The sequence below is a fragment of the Podarcis cretensis genome (assembly GCF_951804945.1).
Source record: "Podarcis cretensis genome assembly, chromosome: 16".
Lineage (NCBI taxonomy): Eukaryota > Metazoa > Chordata > Lepidosauria > Squamata > Lacertidae > Podarcis > Podarcis cretensis.
The window spans coordinates 39,196,932-39,216,679 of NC_137186.1; the positions used below are offsets into that span (position 1 = coordinate 39,196,932).

At 45.9% G+C, this 19,748-nt stretch overlaps 1 protein-coding gene across 2 annotated transcripts in view; it reads right to left on the minus strand.

Moving 5' to 3' along the window:
• Positions 1-436: 436 nt before the first annotated feature.
• Positions 437-19,748, minus strand: part of MLXIP (MLX interacting protein) — a 59,890-nt gene continuing 40,578 nt past the window's right edge. The window contains exons 10-17 of one of the 2 annotated variants that reach the window (XM_079956556.1): positions 17,424-17,545; positions 17,116-17,305; positions 13,983-14,095; positions 12,949-13,050; positions 11,167-11,294; positions 9,575-9,698; positions 7,283-7,412; positions 437-5,550 (exon numbers count right to left, since the gene is read on the minus strand). In XM_079956556.1, the coding sequence (XP_079812682.1) occupies positions 5,435-5,550; positions 7,283-7,412; positions 9,575-9,698; positions 11,167-11,294; positions 12,949-13,050; positions 13,983-14,095; positions 17,116-17,305; positions 17,424-17,545 (1,025 nt within the window). In that variant the 3' untranslated portion in view covers positions 437-5,434. The remainder of the gene's footprint in view (positions 5,551-7,282; positions 7,413-9,574; positions 9,699-11,166; positions 11,295-12,948; positions 13,051-13,982; positions 14,096-17,115; positions 17,306-17,423; positions 17,546-19,748) is intronic. The other variant, XM_079956557.1, reaches the window with a different exon arrangement.

The following is a 19,748-nucleotide window of genomic DNA, read 5'->3' on the forward strand; positions in this document are numbered from 1 at the left end:
ACTGTGTTTTCATGGTGCTTGAGGTTGAAGAAGAGGATAGTGCATTACCTCCAGAAGTCAAGCGCTCTGCCCCGAGTCCTGGGGTTTTTTAAGACCCCAGAAAAAGATGAGTTTTACACACACAAAAGCGTGAGATGGGTGGTGGGGCTCATGTTATGCAATGCAGACCTGTCTTCTCTTTGCAAAAATCTAAGCATCAAGCATTTTGTGGAACTTCTGCAAGACCTCTCCTTCAAAGAGGCTTGTCTCAGACTCAGCATCGTAAGAGGCAACAGCCACAATTTAATATTGCATCTTAATGGCTTGGAGCTCTCATTATACTTTGCAGCTCCCTAATCCTCGGGATGGGGCAGAACAGAAGTCTAAACCAGATGTATCACCACAGAGACTCTATGCCTCCGCTGAAAACTGACACAATACAAGACACGCCATGGAATCCTAAAAAAGAGAGAATATTTATTTTGGTTGTAAAAAAGTGCAATTGCATTGTTGAAAGAGACCAACCCAAGAGGTTGCCACGGAGCACCATTTTCATGCAACAAAAAATCTTTCACAAGGCTGAAAGGAGGGGCAGGTCTGAGATCCTCCCACAGCTCATTAAAAAGGAAAAGAAAGACAACCACTTAATTATAAAAGCTTTTATCATTTGTAGTTGCAAAACAAGCAATTTTGCCCAGAACAATAATTGAGGAAATATACAATTATCTGTACTACTTGCAACCCCATTTATTAAGCAAAATGCAACTTTATGAGCATCATTCAGATTAAAGCAAGTCCCAAAATATCCACAACCTTCCAAAGTACAATCATATGGAAACTACCTCTCTGCAACGCTGGTACCTTTTCAAAGCCATACAGAATCTTGATTGCTCACCACCTGTCTGGCTGAGGAAAATGATGGTAGAGTTCATAAGAAAAAGGTTCACCTGAGCAAAGGTAGGCAGTGTTAAGCATCTATGGAGTGATACCCTTAGGAGACTAGATGCCAAGAAGAAAGGGTTCTTCAGCTCTTAACAGTCAGTCCAAGACACGGGTGGGGAACTTGTGCCCTGCCAAATGGTGTCACTGGCCAGGCTGTCAGGGCTGATGGGAGCTGGAGTCACAAGTTCCCGTCCCTGGTCCAAAAGGAAGTTTTTTCTCTGGTTCAGCTCATGAGGTGTGAAGACAGCTGTGATGAAACTACTAAACCAGCCTTCACGCAGCCTAGTGGCATTTATGCAATTTGGACCAACTATTCCCATCACCTCCAGCCACCATGACCAAAATTCAGTGGCAATGGGAGCTGTAATTCAAACATCTGGAGGGCACCATGTTGGGGAAGATGGTCTTAAAGGGAAAAGGATCCTTGCCGTGTTCACATCTGCGTCAACCAAGCCAGCACTATTCATGCCACTGTATGCTAAGAGAAACAGCCAATCCTTGGTGCACCCAGGGAGGCTCAGGCAGAACAAAACTGTGTGCATGGGCCTCTTGCAGAGCTCTTTTCCACACAAAGAACTCTCACGAACCCAACTCCATCTTTGCACTGAAGGCAAGTACCTGAGAGCAGCTTCTGAAAAGCAAAGAGGCTGACCTCTTTATGGTTTGCAGAGTAAAGATGGTCAGTGCTCCTGGAAAAGGTGGATGTTCCATTCCCAAGCTAAATGCTCTTGCGCAACTCAAGAGCAGCAGATAAACTGAAAACATGTCAGCAAATGGAGAGTTTAAAAACCTCTCTTGTTTACAGAGCGCCACAACCTGAGAAGAGCAAGGGAATGACAACGGACAGCTCCTGAAACAGAGGAACACCTGCTGCTTTCAGAGCTGTTCAGGTGTTGGACAGGTGTGAAGTCTCCTGTCCAGGTACCCACAACAGTTCATTTTCCTGCATCAGCCTCTTTCTCAGAGTCAGGAAGTGGCAACACTTGCAAATTCTGCTTGCTCAGTGTGGTCAACGGAATTTGCAGAGGCCCAGAGCCAATAGGACGATTGGCGGGGGATGTTCCCCTGCATCAATCTTTGTTCACTAGGCCAGTTTCTGGAGTTGGTTGCAGATCTTAGAAGGAGACGGCAGTGGATTTTCAAAGTATATATGAAGAAACGGGAGATTAGAGGAACTTGGGGCCACAAACAGAGACGGTTCTGAACAACTGCCCGTCCCCCACTACAGCTTGAGGTTTTGTGTCTTGTTTTTTTTTTTGGCAAGAATCCTCTTCAAATACTGCTATGGCTGCCAACGTCTGAGAAAAACATTGAAATAACAGAACTGGGTGAAAGGGAGCTCATAGCTCTTTTCACACAACAACAGGTCAACTAGTGGCCCAGAGTCTAAATCTGGCCCGTGCCAGGAAGCTCCTGCCTATTTTATTAACTGTTCAGGAGCCTTCCTCACAATTCGGGGGGGGGGGGGGAGAGAAAGGCGCTTACTAGCTCTGCAGCCCCCTCCCTCCAATGCCACCAGAGCCAGCAGAAACCACCTTGCCAAAAAGAAACCACATTGTCAGCTGCTCTGCAGATGCTGGCAACTGATGCTCTACTCCAACATTAGTTGGAATTCTTGGCTGGTCACAGGACAAAACTGTTGCTACGTTTTTAGGTAGCCTGCAGTCATTCTGATGCAGAGAAAACCCAAATTCATTGAGCAGGTCGGTTTTAAAATACTCCTCAACAGATATTGCATTGTTATGTGCATGGCTGTGGCTTCAGGGACAAGGTCCACTAAACAGGATGCTAAGGGTAACCGGAGAAAGATGACTCTCCAGAGGCAGCCCACACTGTGGAGAAAGCATGTATGGTACCAGTCCCTTTACACCCAAGTAGGAGCTGTAGGGCTCAGAGAAGAAACCAGGAGTTGGGAAAGGAGCTGGGATAGCCCAGTCAGTAGAGCATGAGACTCGGGGTCAAGCCCAATGCTGGGCAAAAGATTCCTGCACTGCTGGGGGTTGGATTAGATGACCCTCGTGGTCTCTTCCAATTCTATGATTCTAATCTGGTCGGCTCCTCCTGCAAATGCAGCTTACTGAGAGACAGCTATGGAGGACCAGTTCCAAGGAGGAGGTAGGTCCAAGGAGGTCCTGGATTATGCAGACCCCTGGTGAACTTTCAGATTTTAAAAATACAGTCTTTTAAAAAGCACTTCAGATATTATTATTATTATTATTTAAAAGTAGGGTGGAGCAAAATGCAAAGTGCAGAGACAACTGGGATAAGAAGAGTTGGGGAAGAAGAATTATTCACAGTATCAGGCCAGCCTCCTGCATAGCCGCATGGAGTTCTTCTGGAACAGATGACCAGATAGACAGACACCACTAGTCTAAATTAAATGCAACAAGCTGAAAAGGGCATGAAAACAGGAAGCAGAATGGTATCTGTGCCAAATCGGCATTGTACATTCAGCAGCTATAAAATTCACAAATACTTATTAGTAGGGCTGCAATGTTTAATCGATTAATGGGTTATATTAATTGATTTAAAAAACCCCATGCTTTTTGACAAGTGAAAAAATTGCAACAGACTGAAATGCATCTGTAAAGGTAAAGGTAGAGGTACCCCTGCCCGTACGGGCCAGTCGTGTTCGACTCTGGGGTTGCGCGCCCATCTCACTTAAGAGACCGGGGGCCAGCACTGTCCGAAGACACTTCCGGGTCACGTGGCCAGTGTGACAAGCTGCATCTGGCGAGCCAGCGCAGCACACGGAAACGCCGTTTACCTTCCCGCTAGTAAGCGGTCCCTATTTATCTACTTGCACCCGGGGGTGCTTTCGAACTGCTAGGTTGGCAGGCGCTGGGACCGAACAACGGGAGCGCACCCCACTGTGGGGATTCGAAACGCTGAACTGACGATCGGCAAGTCCTAGGTGCTGAGGTTTTACCCACAGCGCCACCCGTGTCCCTGCGAAATGCATCTGTAGCTTGTTATAAATTATAAAGACTGTGGATGACAAGCAGAATCTTAAGAGGCATTTCTTTTATACCCCACACCCCAAGCATACGTTCTTTCTAGATGTTGTCTGCATATGTCATCATCTTAGTAGAGGTAGAGGCAGGCTGTGGGACACTTGTCTCCCCCCCCCCCCAAGCACAGCCTGCCTCTCAGGCGTAAATTCCCTCTGCTGGCCTTAAACCTTGGTTAATGTTAACCAGAGCCTGAAGTGACCTCCTGGTTAAGGAATATTACAGCTGAGCAGGGTGGTAGGAACAGAAGTGGCTTTTAAATGGCTAGAACATATCATGTTTCTAGGGACATATTTCCTAAAGTTAAAAAGACAGTTCACATCTCTCTGGTGGCACTAAGTCATTTGTGTTGGGTTTTCAGGGACAGGCTTGAAGCCACTGAAGGTGACCAGGCAGGCAAGTTTTGTTTTGGAAGCCATTAGCAGGCTATTAAGATGTGTGGGCAGGCAGGCTACTGAACTTCTTGCTGGTGGGTTAGTAACTTTTGTGAACCCCTTTGCAAGGCTAACACACAGCCTAGAGCTTAAACTAGTTGCACAGGAGTTAAAAGGTCTCTGTTTATGAACAGAATGAGCAAAGCTTAAAGAAACACTCTCCTGTGTAAAGGGGATGGGCGTGACAGCATATCTTGGCTTCCCAAAGGCTACAAAGCTAGAGCGGATTTCACATTAACAAAATACATCCTGCATTCTGGGTACAGCTGTGAAAATTTTTAAATTTTCTCCTTTGGTTATGAATGTATTTCCCACCCCAGTCACCAGTAAGGATCCAAAGGACTGCTTCTGATGCACCTGAACATCTGCCAGGGTCCAGTGGGAGGCAAGCAAACACTATGCCCCTTTCCCCTTCCCAAAGCCATTTCAAAATCTGCAGGGGAAGAACGGGAGAAGAGCTGATCTAGTCCAGCATTCTGTTCCCACCGTAGCCAACCAACATAGCTTAGTTCTGGTTCAAAGGCCTTTTACTGCGGCAGCAGGAAGAACTTTATGCTCTGTTTCCTGCCAATACGGATCATGTGGGTGCATAAGTCTTAGCCAGTGAAGGCTGAAGCCAGAATCCCAAGTAGAAGGGAGACCAAAAGTCCAGTAACAAAATATAAAAGCAAGTTATATTTCACAAAGATGGAAATGCATTTCCCTTTTAACACATGGCTCTGCCCCCTCCGTCCTCCTCTCCGAGCCATGATGCCTGAGGTCAAGTTGCAGAAAAACATCAGCACTGCATATATTTTCAGTATGTTGCATTGAAGGAGTGCTTCTATTGCTCGGTGCAGATATCTCACTCCGCGTAGTTACCTGAGTGGGCTTTCCCGTTTGACCAAACCCAAGCACAGCGTTTAACAATTGTCCCCCTTGGCTCCCCCCACCGCCACACATCTTTCTCGGCCAAGTGCCAAGGCCTCCTCCATGTGCTGGAAGTTGACTCAACCACAAGGAGGTCTCTCTGGGCCTCGGTAAGGCTTGGGCGTCTGTCGCGGCTTGAGGTCACGCTGTTGCCTTTGGTTAGGTTTCTGTTTTGTTGAGCTTGCGCATTGCCTCGGTAGCTTGTTCTGGCAAGCGAGACGGGTCAGAGAGAATGGAGGTGGTTATGCTCAAGTGGCGAAGAGTGCTCAAAACCACTAAGGATGGGAAGAGAAGCAAAAGAAAGAAACCAAGATTATTTGCCAAAAGAAGTGATGTAAACTCAAGGGTGCTTTGCAGTAAAATTCCAACAAAGACACAGGTGCATATACTAAGTGTGACCACAGCTGCACAGGAGAGATTCTTGCAATGGAACAAGTCTATCATAAAAGTACTGTATTTTTTGCTCTATAAGACACACTTTTTCCCTCCTAAAAAGAAATGTTGTGTGCTTCTTATGGAGCGAATGCAGGCTACGCAGCTATCCCAGAAGCCAGAACAGCAAGAGAGATCGTTGCTTTCACTGCGCAGCGATCCCTCATGCTGTTCTGGCTTCTGGGATAGCTGTGCGAAGCCTCCTCAGGGCAGCGGGAGGAACGTTCCCCCTGTCCTGAAGAGGCTTTGCGTTGCTTTCACAGAAGCCACAACAGCAAGAGGGATCGCTGCGCAGCAAAAGCAGTGATCCCTCTTGCTGTTCTGGCTTCTGGGATTCAGAATATTTATTTTCTTGTTTTCCTCCTCCCAAACCTAGATGCGTCTTATGGTCTTGTGCATCTTGTAGAGCGAAAAATACGGTACCCAGCTTGGGCTGTAATGGATCTTAGTCTATTTCATGCAACACCAGAGGGTGTTGTACCTCACTGAACTGTGTATCACTCAAAACTATTGTGGACTGGTGGTTCCCCATTCTGGAAGGTGGGCACACTACCTCTTCTACTGGGGGTTGAGCTCCCCACAAAGGAGTAGCTGTACAGTTTGGGGTTGTTGCTTGATACCAACTTATCCCTAGAAGAGTAAGTGGCTCAGTCCTCTCTAAGCTGCGCCATCTTTCACCTCACCCCACATCCATTTTCTTTCCAAATACTTTTTTGTACTTCTGCCAACACTGGAGTTCCTCCAAGCCTGATGATACCCTCCCTCTTCTTTAGTCTACATAAGGATCCACAGTCAAAGAATGAGCTTGTTTTTAGCACATGGGATCTGCTGTTCCATGGGGCTTCCAGTTTGGTTAGTTTCAGTAACGTAGTAGGATCCATTGTTCCCCACCATTCAATGGGTCTCAGAATGTATACATTTTTGAAAAAAAATCATTTCCATCATTGCTTGGTGCTAATCCTTCAAACTCATGTTTTTGCTCTCAAAAGCAATTTCCTCTTGACAACCAATTTGAGAGAAAATTTTGAATTCATAGATATTCAGAATCATTTGACCACTATCTGCTTTTAATCGCCTCAGATTTTGACCCAAAAAAGCCCCCCAAACCTAGGAAAACATCCTCTCCATTTGTCTGAACTCTTCCATCTCTCCCAACCACCACAGGGCAAAGAAGGAAGTAAAAAATTATCTGTTAGGATATCTGAATCTGCAGTGTGTATAGAGAGGTTTGGGTACTGATTCATTGTGTTCGGATTAATGAACTTTCACATACCAAATATTCAGAAAGCAGGACCTGAGTGTACAGAATTCAAGTTGGCTTATTTTTTTTAAAGTGCAAACAGAAAAATCTCCCCCTAGTCCAGATGCTGCTGGACTAGGAACTCCCAGCTTCCCTGATCATCAGATGTGCTAATTTGGGCTGATGAAAGTCGTATTCCAAATCAGACTACACCAGACTGGCTGAGTTAACAGCTTTGACTGAGACTCTCCACTGATGTTTCAGCTGCCACTATGATGCTCCAGGAGGGAATCTGTGATAAACACCCCCTTGGAAACTCCCAACTCCTTACTTACTTGGCCTCAGGACAGGCAGGGAGCAGTGCTGGTCTACCCACGCCAGTGCTGTCTGGTTCAACTCTTCTAAGCTGGTTGTAGAGACCATTCCGTTGAATGTTTCAAACAGTGGGTTAATTATGATGCTGAACTGTACAGCAATGTGAGTTAAGGGGAAAGTAAATACAGACTCATATTTCTGCAACAGAAAAGCACAACAGGGACTGTTCTAAAATTCATCGTGCATCTGGCTGAGGGCAGTTATGGCAGCTAAGTCTTGACAAAGGAAACACATTGCTTAAAATGGGGCACTGTGTGATCTGCTTTAGAAATCCCTAATGCTCATGTGCTTTCAGTACTCTGTCCAGAACCATGAGGACTAGGATAATGCTCTTTAACAAAAATTAAAATTCTGGGGTTCTTTGGAAGCCACTAAATTTTCCATTAGAGGCCTGCTCCACTTCTTCACTTGCTCTCAAAAGGCCTTCATGCCATGCAGAATTGACTCATCAGAATGCCTTTTTATCTTTGTTATGAATGGTGGCTAATCAAATAAAACTGCTACACTACACTTGGAATTCACGGCTATCAGATGTGCTGTCAGCTACTGGTGGCTTTTGAATGGGGTCGAGCAAGGTGATGGGCAGATCAGTCAACAGCGAATAAAAGCCACGGGGCAGCTGAATGGAACCTGGATGCTCAGAGCCCTGATAATTCAGAGCACCAGGCACAGAGGACAAGCCAGGGGGGAAGGCTGGCATGGTCAGTGCCTGAATGAAGTGACAAGTTCGCTGCCTCCTGCCAAAATGGGATGCCAGGCTGATGGTCCAACGCTGTATGGCATTTGTTGCACAGTCCACTACTTTGTAGTGGGGCACCCCCAATATGGGAAACGCAACACAATGAGGCTTGGCTGATGCTTACAGCAAGAGCTTTTGGATACGAGGCAAACACCCTTTTATTCTCCCAGGCCTTTTAGAACTATGCTATTTGCTCACAGAATGGATTGTTTCTACTGCACTTTAAACTGTAATTGATACCTTGTGCTGGCTTGGGGGCAGGAAATTGAACTGCTCATTTCAATTTATGTTTTAACGTTCGTACTTTTAGCATTTTTGAACTTGGTACAAACCACCCATAGGACTCTGTTGATTGGGCAATCAACAAATGCTCTAAGCCAGGCATGGCCAAACTTGGCCCTCCAGATGTTTTGGAACTACAATTCCCATCATCCCTGACCACTGGTCCTGTTAGATAGAGATGGTGCGAGTTGTAGTCCCAAAAACATCTAGAGGGCCAAGTTTGGTCATGCTTGCTCTAAGCAAATAAATAAGAGATTACCCATCAGTTAACTTTCTAGCCATGTTTGATGCTGATGTCTCTGCAGCTGTGGCTGGACCAATCTAACTGGTAGAAGCAGGAGCTGCTTGGGAAGCTGTAAGTCAAGAAGCAGCAACTGGGGACAGCAATATTAGTTTCAGGCCAGCTATGTTCAAGACTCAGACACAAACAAGGTCTTGAAATAGAAAGAAAAGAAAAACGCTCCCTTCCTGCCAGAGCCTTCCTGTCTGATATACATCACGGGAAATGAGAAGTTATAATCTTAAACTGAAGCCTGGAGAATCCCCTCCCATCTCTCCACTATGTCAAAGCATCAAGGCTTCCGATGAGTTGTCTCTCCCACTGACTCAACAAAATGCTCTTGGGCTTTTAAGGGAGTTCAAAACCTAGAGAGCGCAACACATCCTGCTTGCCAAAGTGGTTTCTGGATGACATGTTGCTTTCATTTTCAGGATGGGTGGAACCCTTGGCACGAAAGATACCGGCCTACTGCCATTTCCATTAAAAAGAACCCCAGCAACCTGTAAGTCACTTTTGAAATAGGAAATGCTGGCAAGGCAGAAGGCAGGTTCATATGACCCTTACGCTTGGGTAGATTTAAAGGACAATCTAGTGGCATGCCTTGACTGCTACAGCTAAGCTATAAATCTGCATCCTGAAGCAAGTGGCCTTTATCGCTAACTATGCACAAGATGTGGGTGCCAACAGCTGGCTGCCCTGGAAGCTCAATGGCCCTTGGCTTGATGCAACAAAGCAGTTCTAAGGGCTCTTATGTCATGCTCTTAATTCAGTAGCAGATCACATGCTTTGCATGCCGAAGGGCCCAGGGCCCAGCGGCTGCAGTCAAAGCCTTTAAAAGACACCCTCAAGGAGCTGCCTGTCTGAGTAGATAGTGCTGAGATCAGTGAACTGAGATCAGGGTCAGACCAACAACAAGGCAGGCATTCATTTGCATGCATGGGAAAAGGATACGATCCAGAACTTCCAATTCTGCAGGGTCCTGCTCCTGACGTATTCCTCAAACATGCTCCGCATCTGATCAAACCTGTGCCGTGTGATGGGAACACCCGTAGCAGGGAGCTGCTGCTGACAAGAACTGAAGAATAAAAAGAGAAAACTATGAAACGCTTCCCTCCACTGTTAAGTCTGGGGGCTTCCAGGCTGGTGTTTATCGCAGGGTCTGTGCTGCTCATGCACACAAATTTTTCTGCAGTGCTCACACAACACTGCCAGCCCATATTCCCCCATCCCCTTAATCTAAACTTATTGTTTCCATAAAAAATTCAATAGGCTTAAAAAGTCTGCAGCCAATGACCCATTTGTGGTAGTTAAGTCCCCACCTGGAAGAACCAATTGAAAGTAAAATATAAAACCAATGATCAGATAGGAATAAATAGCAAGAGATTGCTTTGTTCTGTTTTTCATCTGATCCAAACTAGGACTTTTCAGGGGTGGCTCCTTGCTTACAGAAAATTTTCCCTTTTCAGCCATCAGAAGACCCTGCTTTTCTTCTCTGGGTTTAGAATGGTTCTAACATTTTTACTGCTGTTGAGTATTATATACAGTCATACCTTGGGTTGAGGCAACGGAGGTGAAGTAACAGAGCGCGTTACTTCTGGGTTTCACTGCTCGTGCATGCGCAGACGCTCAAAATGACGTCACACGCATGCGCAGAAGCGTCGAAAAGCGACGTGTGTGCAGACGTGCTGTCGCTAGTTACATTTGCTTCTGGATACGAACAGGGCTCCAGAACGGATCCTGTTCGCATCCCAAGGTACCACTGTAATCAGATCAGTTTTAACAGTGATTGTGCCTATGCTGGTGGGTTTGAGGTGGCCCTGAGTATTGTGGCTGGGACAACCCAGCCAGAAGGGTGGGGTATAAATAAAAAGTAGTAGTAGTAGTATGGTGATTTCTTTCAACAGCTTTATTCATTTGTTTGAAAACACTTTCAGGATCCTTTCTGGGCAAATGCCCATCTAAAGTGGCTTGCAGACAAAAGAAAAGATAAAAATCGGACAAAATTTAGAACCCTTGACATAAAATTACAGAACTGGAGAGAACATTAATTGAGCCAGACAGTTACCCAGCTAACAAACATCATCCCTGCAAGGTCTGTTGAAAAAGATCAGTCTTCAGAGTATTCCGAATGCCTGCAATGTAGGAATTTGGCAGGGTCCCAATGGGAGGGAGTTCTATAGCCATGAGGCCCCCGGAGAAGGACCCCTCCCTCGTGGAAGAGCAGGCACCAGGCTGGGAAGGTCAATGCAGCTGGAAACAGTTGCTGCGACAGAGAAAAGGCTTTTGGGTTGACCCAGCAGGTGGTATTACTTGAAGACAGAAGAAAGTGCTGCTACCCCTAACACCCAGTCCTTGCTTGCGTACCAGGCAGCACTGGGACCAGTTAAGTTTCTGCGGAAACACAGCTGTGGGAATTCACTTCCTGAATCCCTCGTTTAGTATTATTCTGACACCCTTTTGTGCCTATACTGGCCCTGATGGGAAAGGTCCCCTGTCTCTGGTAGAAAGGGAAAGAGAGAGCCCATAAGGCTTTCAACCCTCACATGATGGCAGCATTCAGATCCTCAATCTCTTCCCGGAGGCGCTTGGCTTCTTCTTGCATCTGGGATCTCTCCTGTTGAAGTTTTGCGATATATTCCACCGTCTTCTGGAGTGTGAGGGCATGGCTGATCTGCAGCAGATACAAAAAGGCGCCCATTGTGAGTGAGCTCAGCAAACTTGAGAGTCAATGCAGTGAGGAGGGCAGAGTGTCAGTTCAAACCTGCACTCAACCAGGCAGCTCCCTAACCTTGAGTCAGTCCGTCAGTTGCCCTCCCGGCCTAGCTTAAACCTCACAGGGTTGTTTTGTGGATAAAGGTGTGGGGAGAGAACTATGTTTACTGTGCCCTAAGGCTATGTGCCTACAAAAGTTCAAGGAAAAGTAAGGAGGACGAGAAACCACTGGTGTGTGTCCATTTGAGCATGCGCACAAACACACATTTCTATGCCCTGATTCTGTGGGAGTGCAGGAAACTTGCAGCATGTAGAAATGGGAGCAGATTTCAGCATCCTGAGAAGCATGTAAGAAAAGCCTGCTGGATCAGGCCAATAGCCCATCTAGTCTAGCAACCTGTTCTCAATCACCAACCAAATGCCTGAGGGAGACACTCTAGGTAAAGGTAAAGGTACCCCTGACCGTTAAGTCCAGTCGTGGATGACTCTGGGGCTGTGGTGCTCATCTCGCTTTACTGGCCGAGGGAGCCGGCGTACAGCTTCCGGGTCATGTGGCCAGCATGACTAAGCCGCTTCTGGAGAAACCAGAGCAGTGCACGGAAATGCCGTTTACCTTCCCGCCGGAGCGGTACCTATTTATCTACTTGTACTTTGACGTGCTTTCGAACTGCTAGGTTGGCAGGAGCAGGGACTGAACAACGGGAGCTCACCCCATCATGGGGATTCGAACCACTGACCTTCTGATCAGCAAGCCCTAGGCTCTGTGGTTTAGACCACAGAACCACCTGTTCTCAGTCGGCAACCAAATGCCTGTGGGAGACCCTCTAGCAGAAGAAAAACTCTCTCCCCCACACCCCGGTTTCCAGCAACTGGTATGCCAACCATGAAGGCAGAGCACAGCCATAATGGCCAGAAGCCACTGAAAGCATTCTCCTCCATGACTCTGTTGAATCCTCTTTTAAAGCTATCCTTGTTGTCAGCAACCACGGTCTCCAGTGGGAGAGAGTTCCATAATTTAACTCTATGCTACATGAAGAAGTGCTTTTATCAACAGCTTTCATCAGCAATACAAAACAAGCTTCTAGCCCTCACAGATGTAAATACCGTATTTTTCGCTCTATAACACGCACCCGACCATAACACGCAGGTAGTTTTTAGAGGAGGAAAATCTGTAGGCATGCCACCCGTAGGCATTTCCTCCATAACATGCACAGACATTTCCCCTTACTTTCTAGGAGGAAAAAAATGAGTGTTATGGTGCAAAAAATACGGTATATGATTCAAAGTGTGTAGGCCATGGCTGTTCAAATCACAGAAGCTAAAGAAGTGAGCCAGAATAAGATAATCAAGTGGTTAGGGCAGGGCTCCAGTTGCCTGAACAGCTCCTGCTCTTGTGACTAGCCAAACCAAAATAAATTACACTAATTAACCAAACTGGAAGAACATATGAAGACAAAAATCACTCCCATCCCAAATGATGCACATTTGCTGAATTTATACAGGTTGCCAGACTGTATAAGTTTATACAGAACTTCACGATTTGGTGGATGCTGCCAGCAGTAGTAGGTGAGAGAGATGGAACAGGAGATGGAGGATCCCAGCACACAGCTTACCGATTTAGAGTTTGCTGACACCAAGCTGTTCAGGGTGCTAAAGCCGATCTTGATATTGAACCTTCGCTTCTGTTCTGCTGAAATATGCTTCATCCTGCGACTCTGCACCAAGTAGAAATGTGGCTCTTTTAGTTGCTTCCATAGATGCTGCCTTACTTTCACCATCAACCTCTACAGCGGAGCTTTGCCACAATACCAAGAAGGGCCCTTTCCCAGTGCCAACACCAACACCAACTTCTTGGCACAACAAGGTTAATAAAAGACCAGAGACCAGCAGCTGTGAACAAGCCAAGAAGCAGCCAGGCCACAGAAAAAGGTTGGTTAGGAAGGTTCAGAGTTCGCTGGACTCCATGACAACCAGGGCGAAGACTCCAAAGCAGCCCTGTCATCCTTTTGGCTTAAGGCAGCCTCTGCCAACCTGGTGCCCTCCAGATCTTTTGCACTACAGCACCCCTTAGACTGTGCGGGATGGCGCTGATGGGAGCTGCAGTTCAAAACAACTGGAGGGCACCCGGTTGGCAAAGGCTGCCTTAATGTAACTAAGACCAGGGATGTGTAAGAAAAATAAACCTTTCCCTCCACTTCCTCTGCAATCTTCATTGTACAGTGGTACCTCGGGTTACATACACTTCAGGTTACATATGCTTCAGGTTACAGACTCCACTAACCCAGAAGCAGTACCTCGGGTTAAGAACTTTGCTTCAGGATGAGAACAGAAATCTTGCTCCGGCGGCGCAGCAGCAGCAGCAGGAGGCCCCATTAGCTAAAGTGGTGCTTCAGGTTAAGAACAGTTTCAGGTTAAGAACGGACCTCCGGAAGGAATTACGTACTTAACCCGAGGTACCACTGTACTTTTATTTCTATACTGTAAGCTCCTTGAGGCAATGACCTGCCCTCATTCTTTGTAAAATAATCCTATTACTATATAAGCAACCATCCTTCAACCTATCCCAGGCTATCACATGCAGAACAGTGGGTTCCTCCAGGCCATTAATGCTGTGAATAAAGGAACCACAAAAGGCCAAACCACCAACCTTAAAAGCAGTCATCTGAGGATCAGTTGCAGTTTTCCCTGAGCAGCTGTTCTGTGGGGACTGAGGGCTGGCACTGAGGTCCGAAGGGCATGGCGAGGCCTGACATTCTCGGCCTTTGAAAGAGAGGGGGGGAGACAACCCACAATCAGTCCAAGGGAATTCCTGACAACAGATTAAATGATCAAGCAGCAACCTCTCTAGGGATTTGATTGATACTCTGAAGAGCATTTAAAAAAAATAATAATAATCTATTTTGTTTAAAATATTTTTATAAAGGTAAAGGTAAAGGTACCCCTGCCCGTACGGGCCAGTCTTGACAGACTCTGGGGTTGTGCGCCCATCTCACTTAAGAGGCCAGGGGCCAGCGCTGTCCGCAGACACTTCCGGGTCACGTGGCCAGCGTGACATCGCTGCTCTGGCGAGCCAGAGCCGCACACGGAAACGCCGTTTACCTTCCCGCTGGTAAGCGGTCCCTATTTATCTACTTGCACCTGGAGGTGCTTTCGAACTGCTAGGTTGGCAGGCGCTGGGACCGAGCAGCGAGAGCGCACCCCGCCGCAGGGATTCGAACCGCCGACCTTTCGATCGGCAAGCCCTAGGCGCTGAGGCTTTAACCCACAGCGCCACCTGCGTCCCTAAAATATTTTTATACCACCTTTCAAAGCAAAAGCCCTCTCAAGGTGGACAAGGAATAAAACCATAACACAAAATATACAGGTGCAAGTGCAATCAACTAAAGGAGCAGTAGCACTAAAATACCATTTCAATGCAATGGTCTGGTTCAGACATAATGCTAAAGTTAAGTTAATGTTAACCATAGTTACAGATGAGGTACCTGGTAGACAAATGCTTAACCCTTGGTCTATTACATTGCAGTTAAAAGTACCAGCCAGCTCTTGAGAGCGGTTTGAATTTGTTGTTGCTCTTTACTCTGTAGCTTTTGTGTTGGTGAAGACTCTTTAACCAGAGCTAAGAAGAAGGACCACATTCTCACATACAACATTAATTAAGGTTTATGAACCGACTACAAACCTTGGTTAATGAGCAACCTTTAACCTGGGCTGGGTTCACACATTATGCTAAGCCAGTCTGATAAACCATGCTCTTGCACTATGTGCGAACCAGGCCAATCTGGGGCTCCTTGGAATGTCTTCATTATTTTTTTCTCTGTGTCAGGAATAATGAACAAGTTTCCTCTAAAAAGGACACAATAACTGTCCTTTCCTCTGCCAGTGCACAATTCTCCCTCCCCACCTCTCTCCTCCCCCAACCTTAAACTGTCCACAACATCAATGTCTCACATTGAATATAACTGATCTGTAGAAAGGACTTTGTGATCTGAAAACAGAGATGATGTACTTTTGAAACTCAAGAAAATCTTTAATAAAAGCAATAAAAAGGCAATGAGTGACTGCTGGGTGTGATCTAGGCGCATTCTTAGCTGGCTCAGAGCAGAGGGAGAGTTCACTAAGCTTGCACAGAATGAACATGAGCCTGAGAACATGTCCAAGAATCCTCTGTCATTTTTCAGGAGCCCACAGGGGATAAATGATGTGGCAGAGTTTCCCTAAGACAGAAAGCTTGAAAGCCACTTGTTCTACAGCAGCCATGTCACTTTATTTTATTTTATTTTTATTCACCAGTAGGCAGCCTGTGAGCTACAGCAGCTCCTTTCCTCTACTCCCCATTCTCTGTTGTCCTGAGACCCCAGTCCTGGCAAGCATGCTCCTTTAGAATACTGAGCATGTACACATGCTTGCATGCACATAGTATCCTACTAGAACTCAAGAGACAAACCAAAGTTCAACAAAGTACATGCTGTTCACACAGAAAAGTTCTATGTTCTGTCCCTGCAAAGGAATCTCTGGGAAAGGTTGCTCTCTGTCCAAGATCCTGTGTAAGGCTGCTACCAATCAGAACAGCAGACAATGCCTGGCATAAGGCAGTTTCATACAGTAATGACTGCTGTGTGACTGTTGGGATGGTCCTAGCAGTCAGAATGAACATGTGTGAGAGGGAGATCTGGCCTGCCTAACGATTTATACACTTATCCAGACACTGATATCACCAAGAGCCACTTCACAGCACTTCCCCCAGTTTGGTTAGCTGGGCACTGACACTACCATTCAGGCACCAGTCAAAACATTTCAGCTTATCTAGATATTTTTAAAGATTTTGCCAATTTAGCCAAAGTTTAGTCTATTTAAAAGTGTTTTCGTGTTATGGTCATTTGTTTTCTTTATCTATTTATCTATTACAGTCATACCTCGGGATATATACGCTTCAGGATATTTTCGGTTGCGCTCCGTGGCGACCTGGAAGTAACGGAGCGTGTTACTTCCGGGTTTCGCCGCTCATGCATGCACAGACGGTCAAAATGACATCACGCGCATGAGCGGAAGTGGCGAAACATGACCTGCGCACACGCACAGTCGTGTCTTACGTTCTGTTCAGGGTGAGAACAGGGCTCTGGAACGGATCCCGTTTGCATCCCGAGGTACCACTGTATTTTAAGGACCTTTTAAATCCACCCTTCATCAATTGTTCCTGGGGTGGATTACGTGTTTTAAAACAATTTAGAAAAAACAGTCCAACCAAAATAAGACTAAACCATAATCTAAATTAAATACAGAATAAAAATTCCATCACACCAATTCCAGCAGCAGTTTTAATACATGGCTATGCAATCTACTATGTAATGTAATGGGCAGTATTTATTTCAGAATGTTTTAAATAAATACACAAATATATATCTCTTTCCACCCATCATTCGTAAGTTGATTTCTGCAATTGCCTCATGGGATATCAATCACTTCATACTTTTCAGATCAGTGCCTGCAGAAGAACCATTTCAACAGATGGACACACCTTGAGGAGCAAAGCTCCCCACCACACACTGTGGCTTGAGGGCCTCTCTCTGTCTGACATGGGGCACTCATGAGTGAAACAGAGCATTGCGGCAGGAAGAGTCCAGTGCTGAAAACAGAGGCTGAAGAGCAGGCCCTCAAGTTTCCCTGAAGCTGATCAAGCGCCCTCTGAATCTTTGCAAATGCCCATGCCCAAATCCTCTTGATGCATATTTGAATGCAGCAAGGGATGCTTCCATTCCAGGATTTGCATTTCTTCAACTTACTGGGTGAAGGCGAGGGGACCTGTGAGCAGGTCTTGTGGGAAGGGGCCTGCTCGCCTTTCACCAGCACTTCCTGGATTGCACTGGAAGAAAAAAGATGTGGAACAGCAGCTTGGACTGGCTGGGGGCTTGGAGACTGCTGGCCTGGGCTGCTGAGCAGAATACCGCTGTGGAATTCTGTTGCTCTGGGTGCCTGGGAACAAAATGCAGAGAGAAAAACGCAAGGCATGTCTTGTACGTTGGCACCACCCAGCACCAGATGCCCTGCCTTCCCCCATTCCCTGCCCCAAGACAGACATTGTGCTTCTTACTCTGGCCATTCCAGAAGGTGCAATTACAACATTGGGCTGAGACATCCTTGGGGCCCAAACCCCTTCTCTTTTCAATGGCGCTGGAGTTACAATCACAGCTCTGGACTGTCCCTGAAAGGCAGCTGAAAAACACAGCAGAAGGAGGAACCAGGAGAGGAAGAACAAGAGAACCACAACATGATAGCCATGTTCAAATATATAAAAGGATGTCACATAGAGGAGGGAGAAAGGTTGTTTTCTGCTGCTCCAGAGAAGCGGACACGGAGCAATGGCTCCAAACTACAAGAAAGAAGATTCCACCTAAACATTAGGAAGAACTTCCTGACAGTAAGAGCTGTTTGACAGTGGAATTTGCTGCCAAGGAGTGTGGTGGAGTCTCCTTCTTTGGAGGTCTTTAAGCAGAGGCTTGACAACCATATGTCAGGAGTGCTCTGATGGTGTTTCCTGCTTGGCAGGGGGTTGGACTCGATGGCCCTTGTGGTCTCTTCCAACTCTATGATTCTATGATTCTATGAACCTAGGGAAGGAGCATCCTTTGAGGGAGCCACACTGGAGGTTTCCATCCAGCACTTAAAACGCACCATTTTAAGTATGACATTATTCTTATGTTTTCAACATGTCCACACATAAGCTTATTCCTGGCTAATAGTGAAAAATTGTGGTTGTGGAATTAGAACAGACCTGTTGAAATCAATGAGACTATATTCCACCTACTCTAATAGTCCACCTACTCCATGAGGAAGTATTGATCTAACCCAATGATTTTCGCTTCCTGTGCTCTGCACTGTACTTCAGAACATGGAGAGATAGAAGTGCAAATAACTAGATTACAGTCCATGGCATGGCATGGTATACTTGATATATGGGCCAGTTCATTTTGTGACACATGTGGTCCAATCCAGTTCAAGTGTATATAGACACAGTGTGAGTAGTAACCCCACTGTGGGACAGCACTCATCATTTTTTGGTCACATGTACAACCTTAAGAACTGAGCTCAGAAGCAAACGGTTATTTCAGCTCTGGCTCCTAGTGCAAGGCGCTGATTGACTAGATTCTGTGACAATCACAAACTACCACCTCAGTGGTATTTTTTAAAAGTTCCAGCTATTTAATGAGGAGAAATGGCACAAGTCTAGAGCATGAGGGAACAGATATAAAGAAACAGGAACTGAAATGCTTGAGCCAGATAATTATGACACGGTTGATTAAATTAGTGTCACAGGAACAGGGTGGGTCTTAAAAACACACTCAGTTGTCAAAGGCCAAGGTAAAGCCTATCTCACCCCTTATATACCCAATCAATCACTGCATTCTGCAGGCGAAGGCCTCCTGCAGATGTCAGGAATTCCCTCGCCTGGAATATTAGACCAACACCGTCTCGGTTGTCTTTTTGGCGCCTAGTGAAGACTTTCATCTTCCAACAAGCCTTTTAAGTTGAAATTTCCCCCCAGTCTGCATCTGTACTGGAATTGTTTTAGTATGTTTGTCACTTGCTACCCTGGGCTTTTTTGGGAGAAAGGGTGGGAAATTAACAAACAAATCAATAACAAAGAGGAGCATCTTCAGCACACATCAGAAACTATACAGTATAACCAAGGAGCTGCCACAGGGAGTGCCCTCTTATGGGCTGCTTGCATGAACTTCTGAGGGTGGTAGAACTACCAAGAGGATTTCCCTCTGCTGACCTGAGAAGGTTTTAAAGGAGAGAGTTGGTCTTTCAGGTATTTGGGGCCTATGTGTGTTATTTGGACAAGCAGTGTTTGTGTATGAAAGGAGAGCTCACCCCACAGCAGGGTGGGAGGGAAGCTCTGGTTCCTGATTGTACCTATTCCTGACTGCAAGATCTGAACACAGGCTTATGTATTTATTTATGTGAGGCACGGGGACTACAGACTAAGAACATGGGGTAGGTTTGCCATTTTGCCACAGTGGTGCTCTATGGAAATCCCAACACAATGCATCTATCCCCGAATGCACCCTTTTGGAAACTAAAGCCATTACTGAAGTATCAAAACCATCACACTTCTCTAGGATATTTGCAGTGACACTCTACATGAAAAACAAAATAGCAAATGAGTGTTTGAACCGATACGTCAGTCTTACTTATCTACTGCTTTAAAGTATGCACCTTAACATTGTGAAATCTCTGTTATTCTTAATTATCCAAAACAGTCTTTTAAAATAATACAAGTAATGTCAAAATTACAAAAAGAGAAGAACAGCTCCAGCTGATTAGCTGGCACCATCCTGTGGAGAAAGCTGAGATCTTAAAAATTATCTCTTTCTGTTCAGTTCAGGCTTTCAGGCCCATTAAATAATTAAGC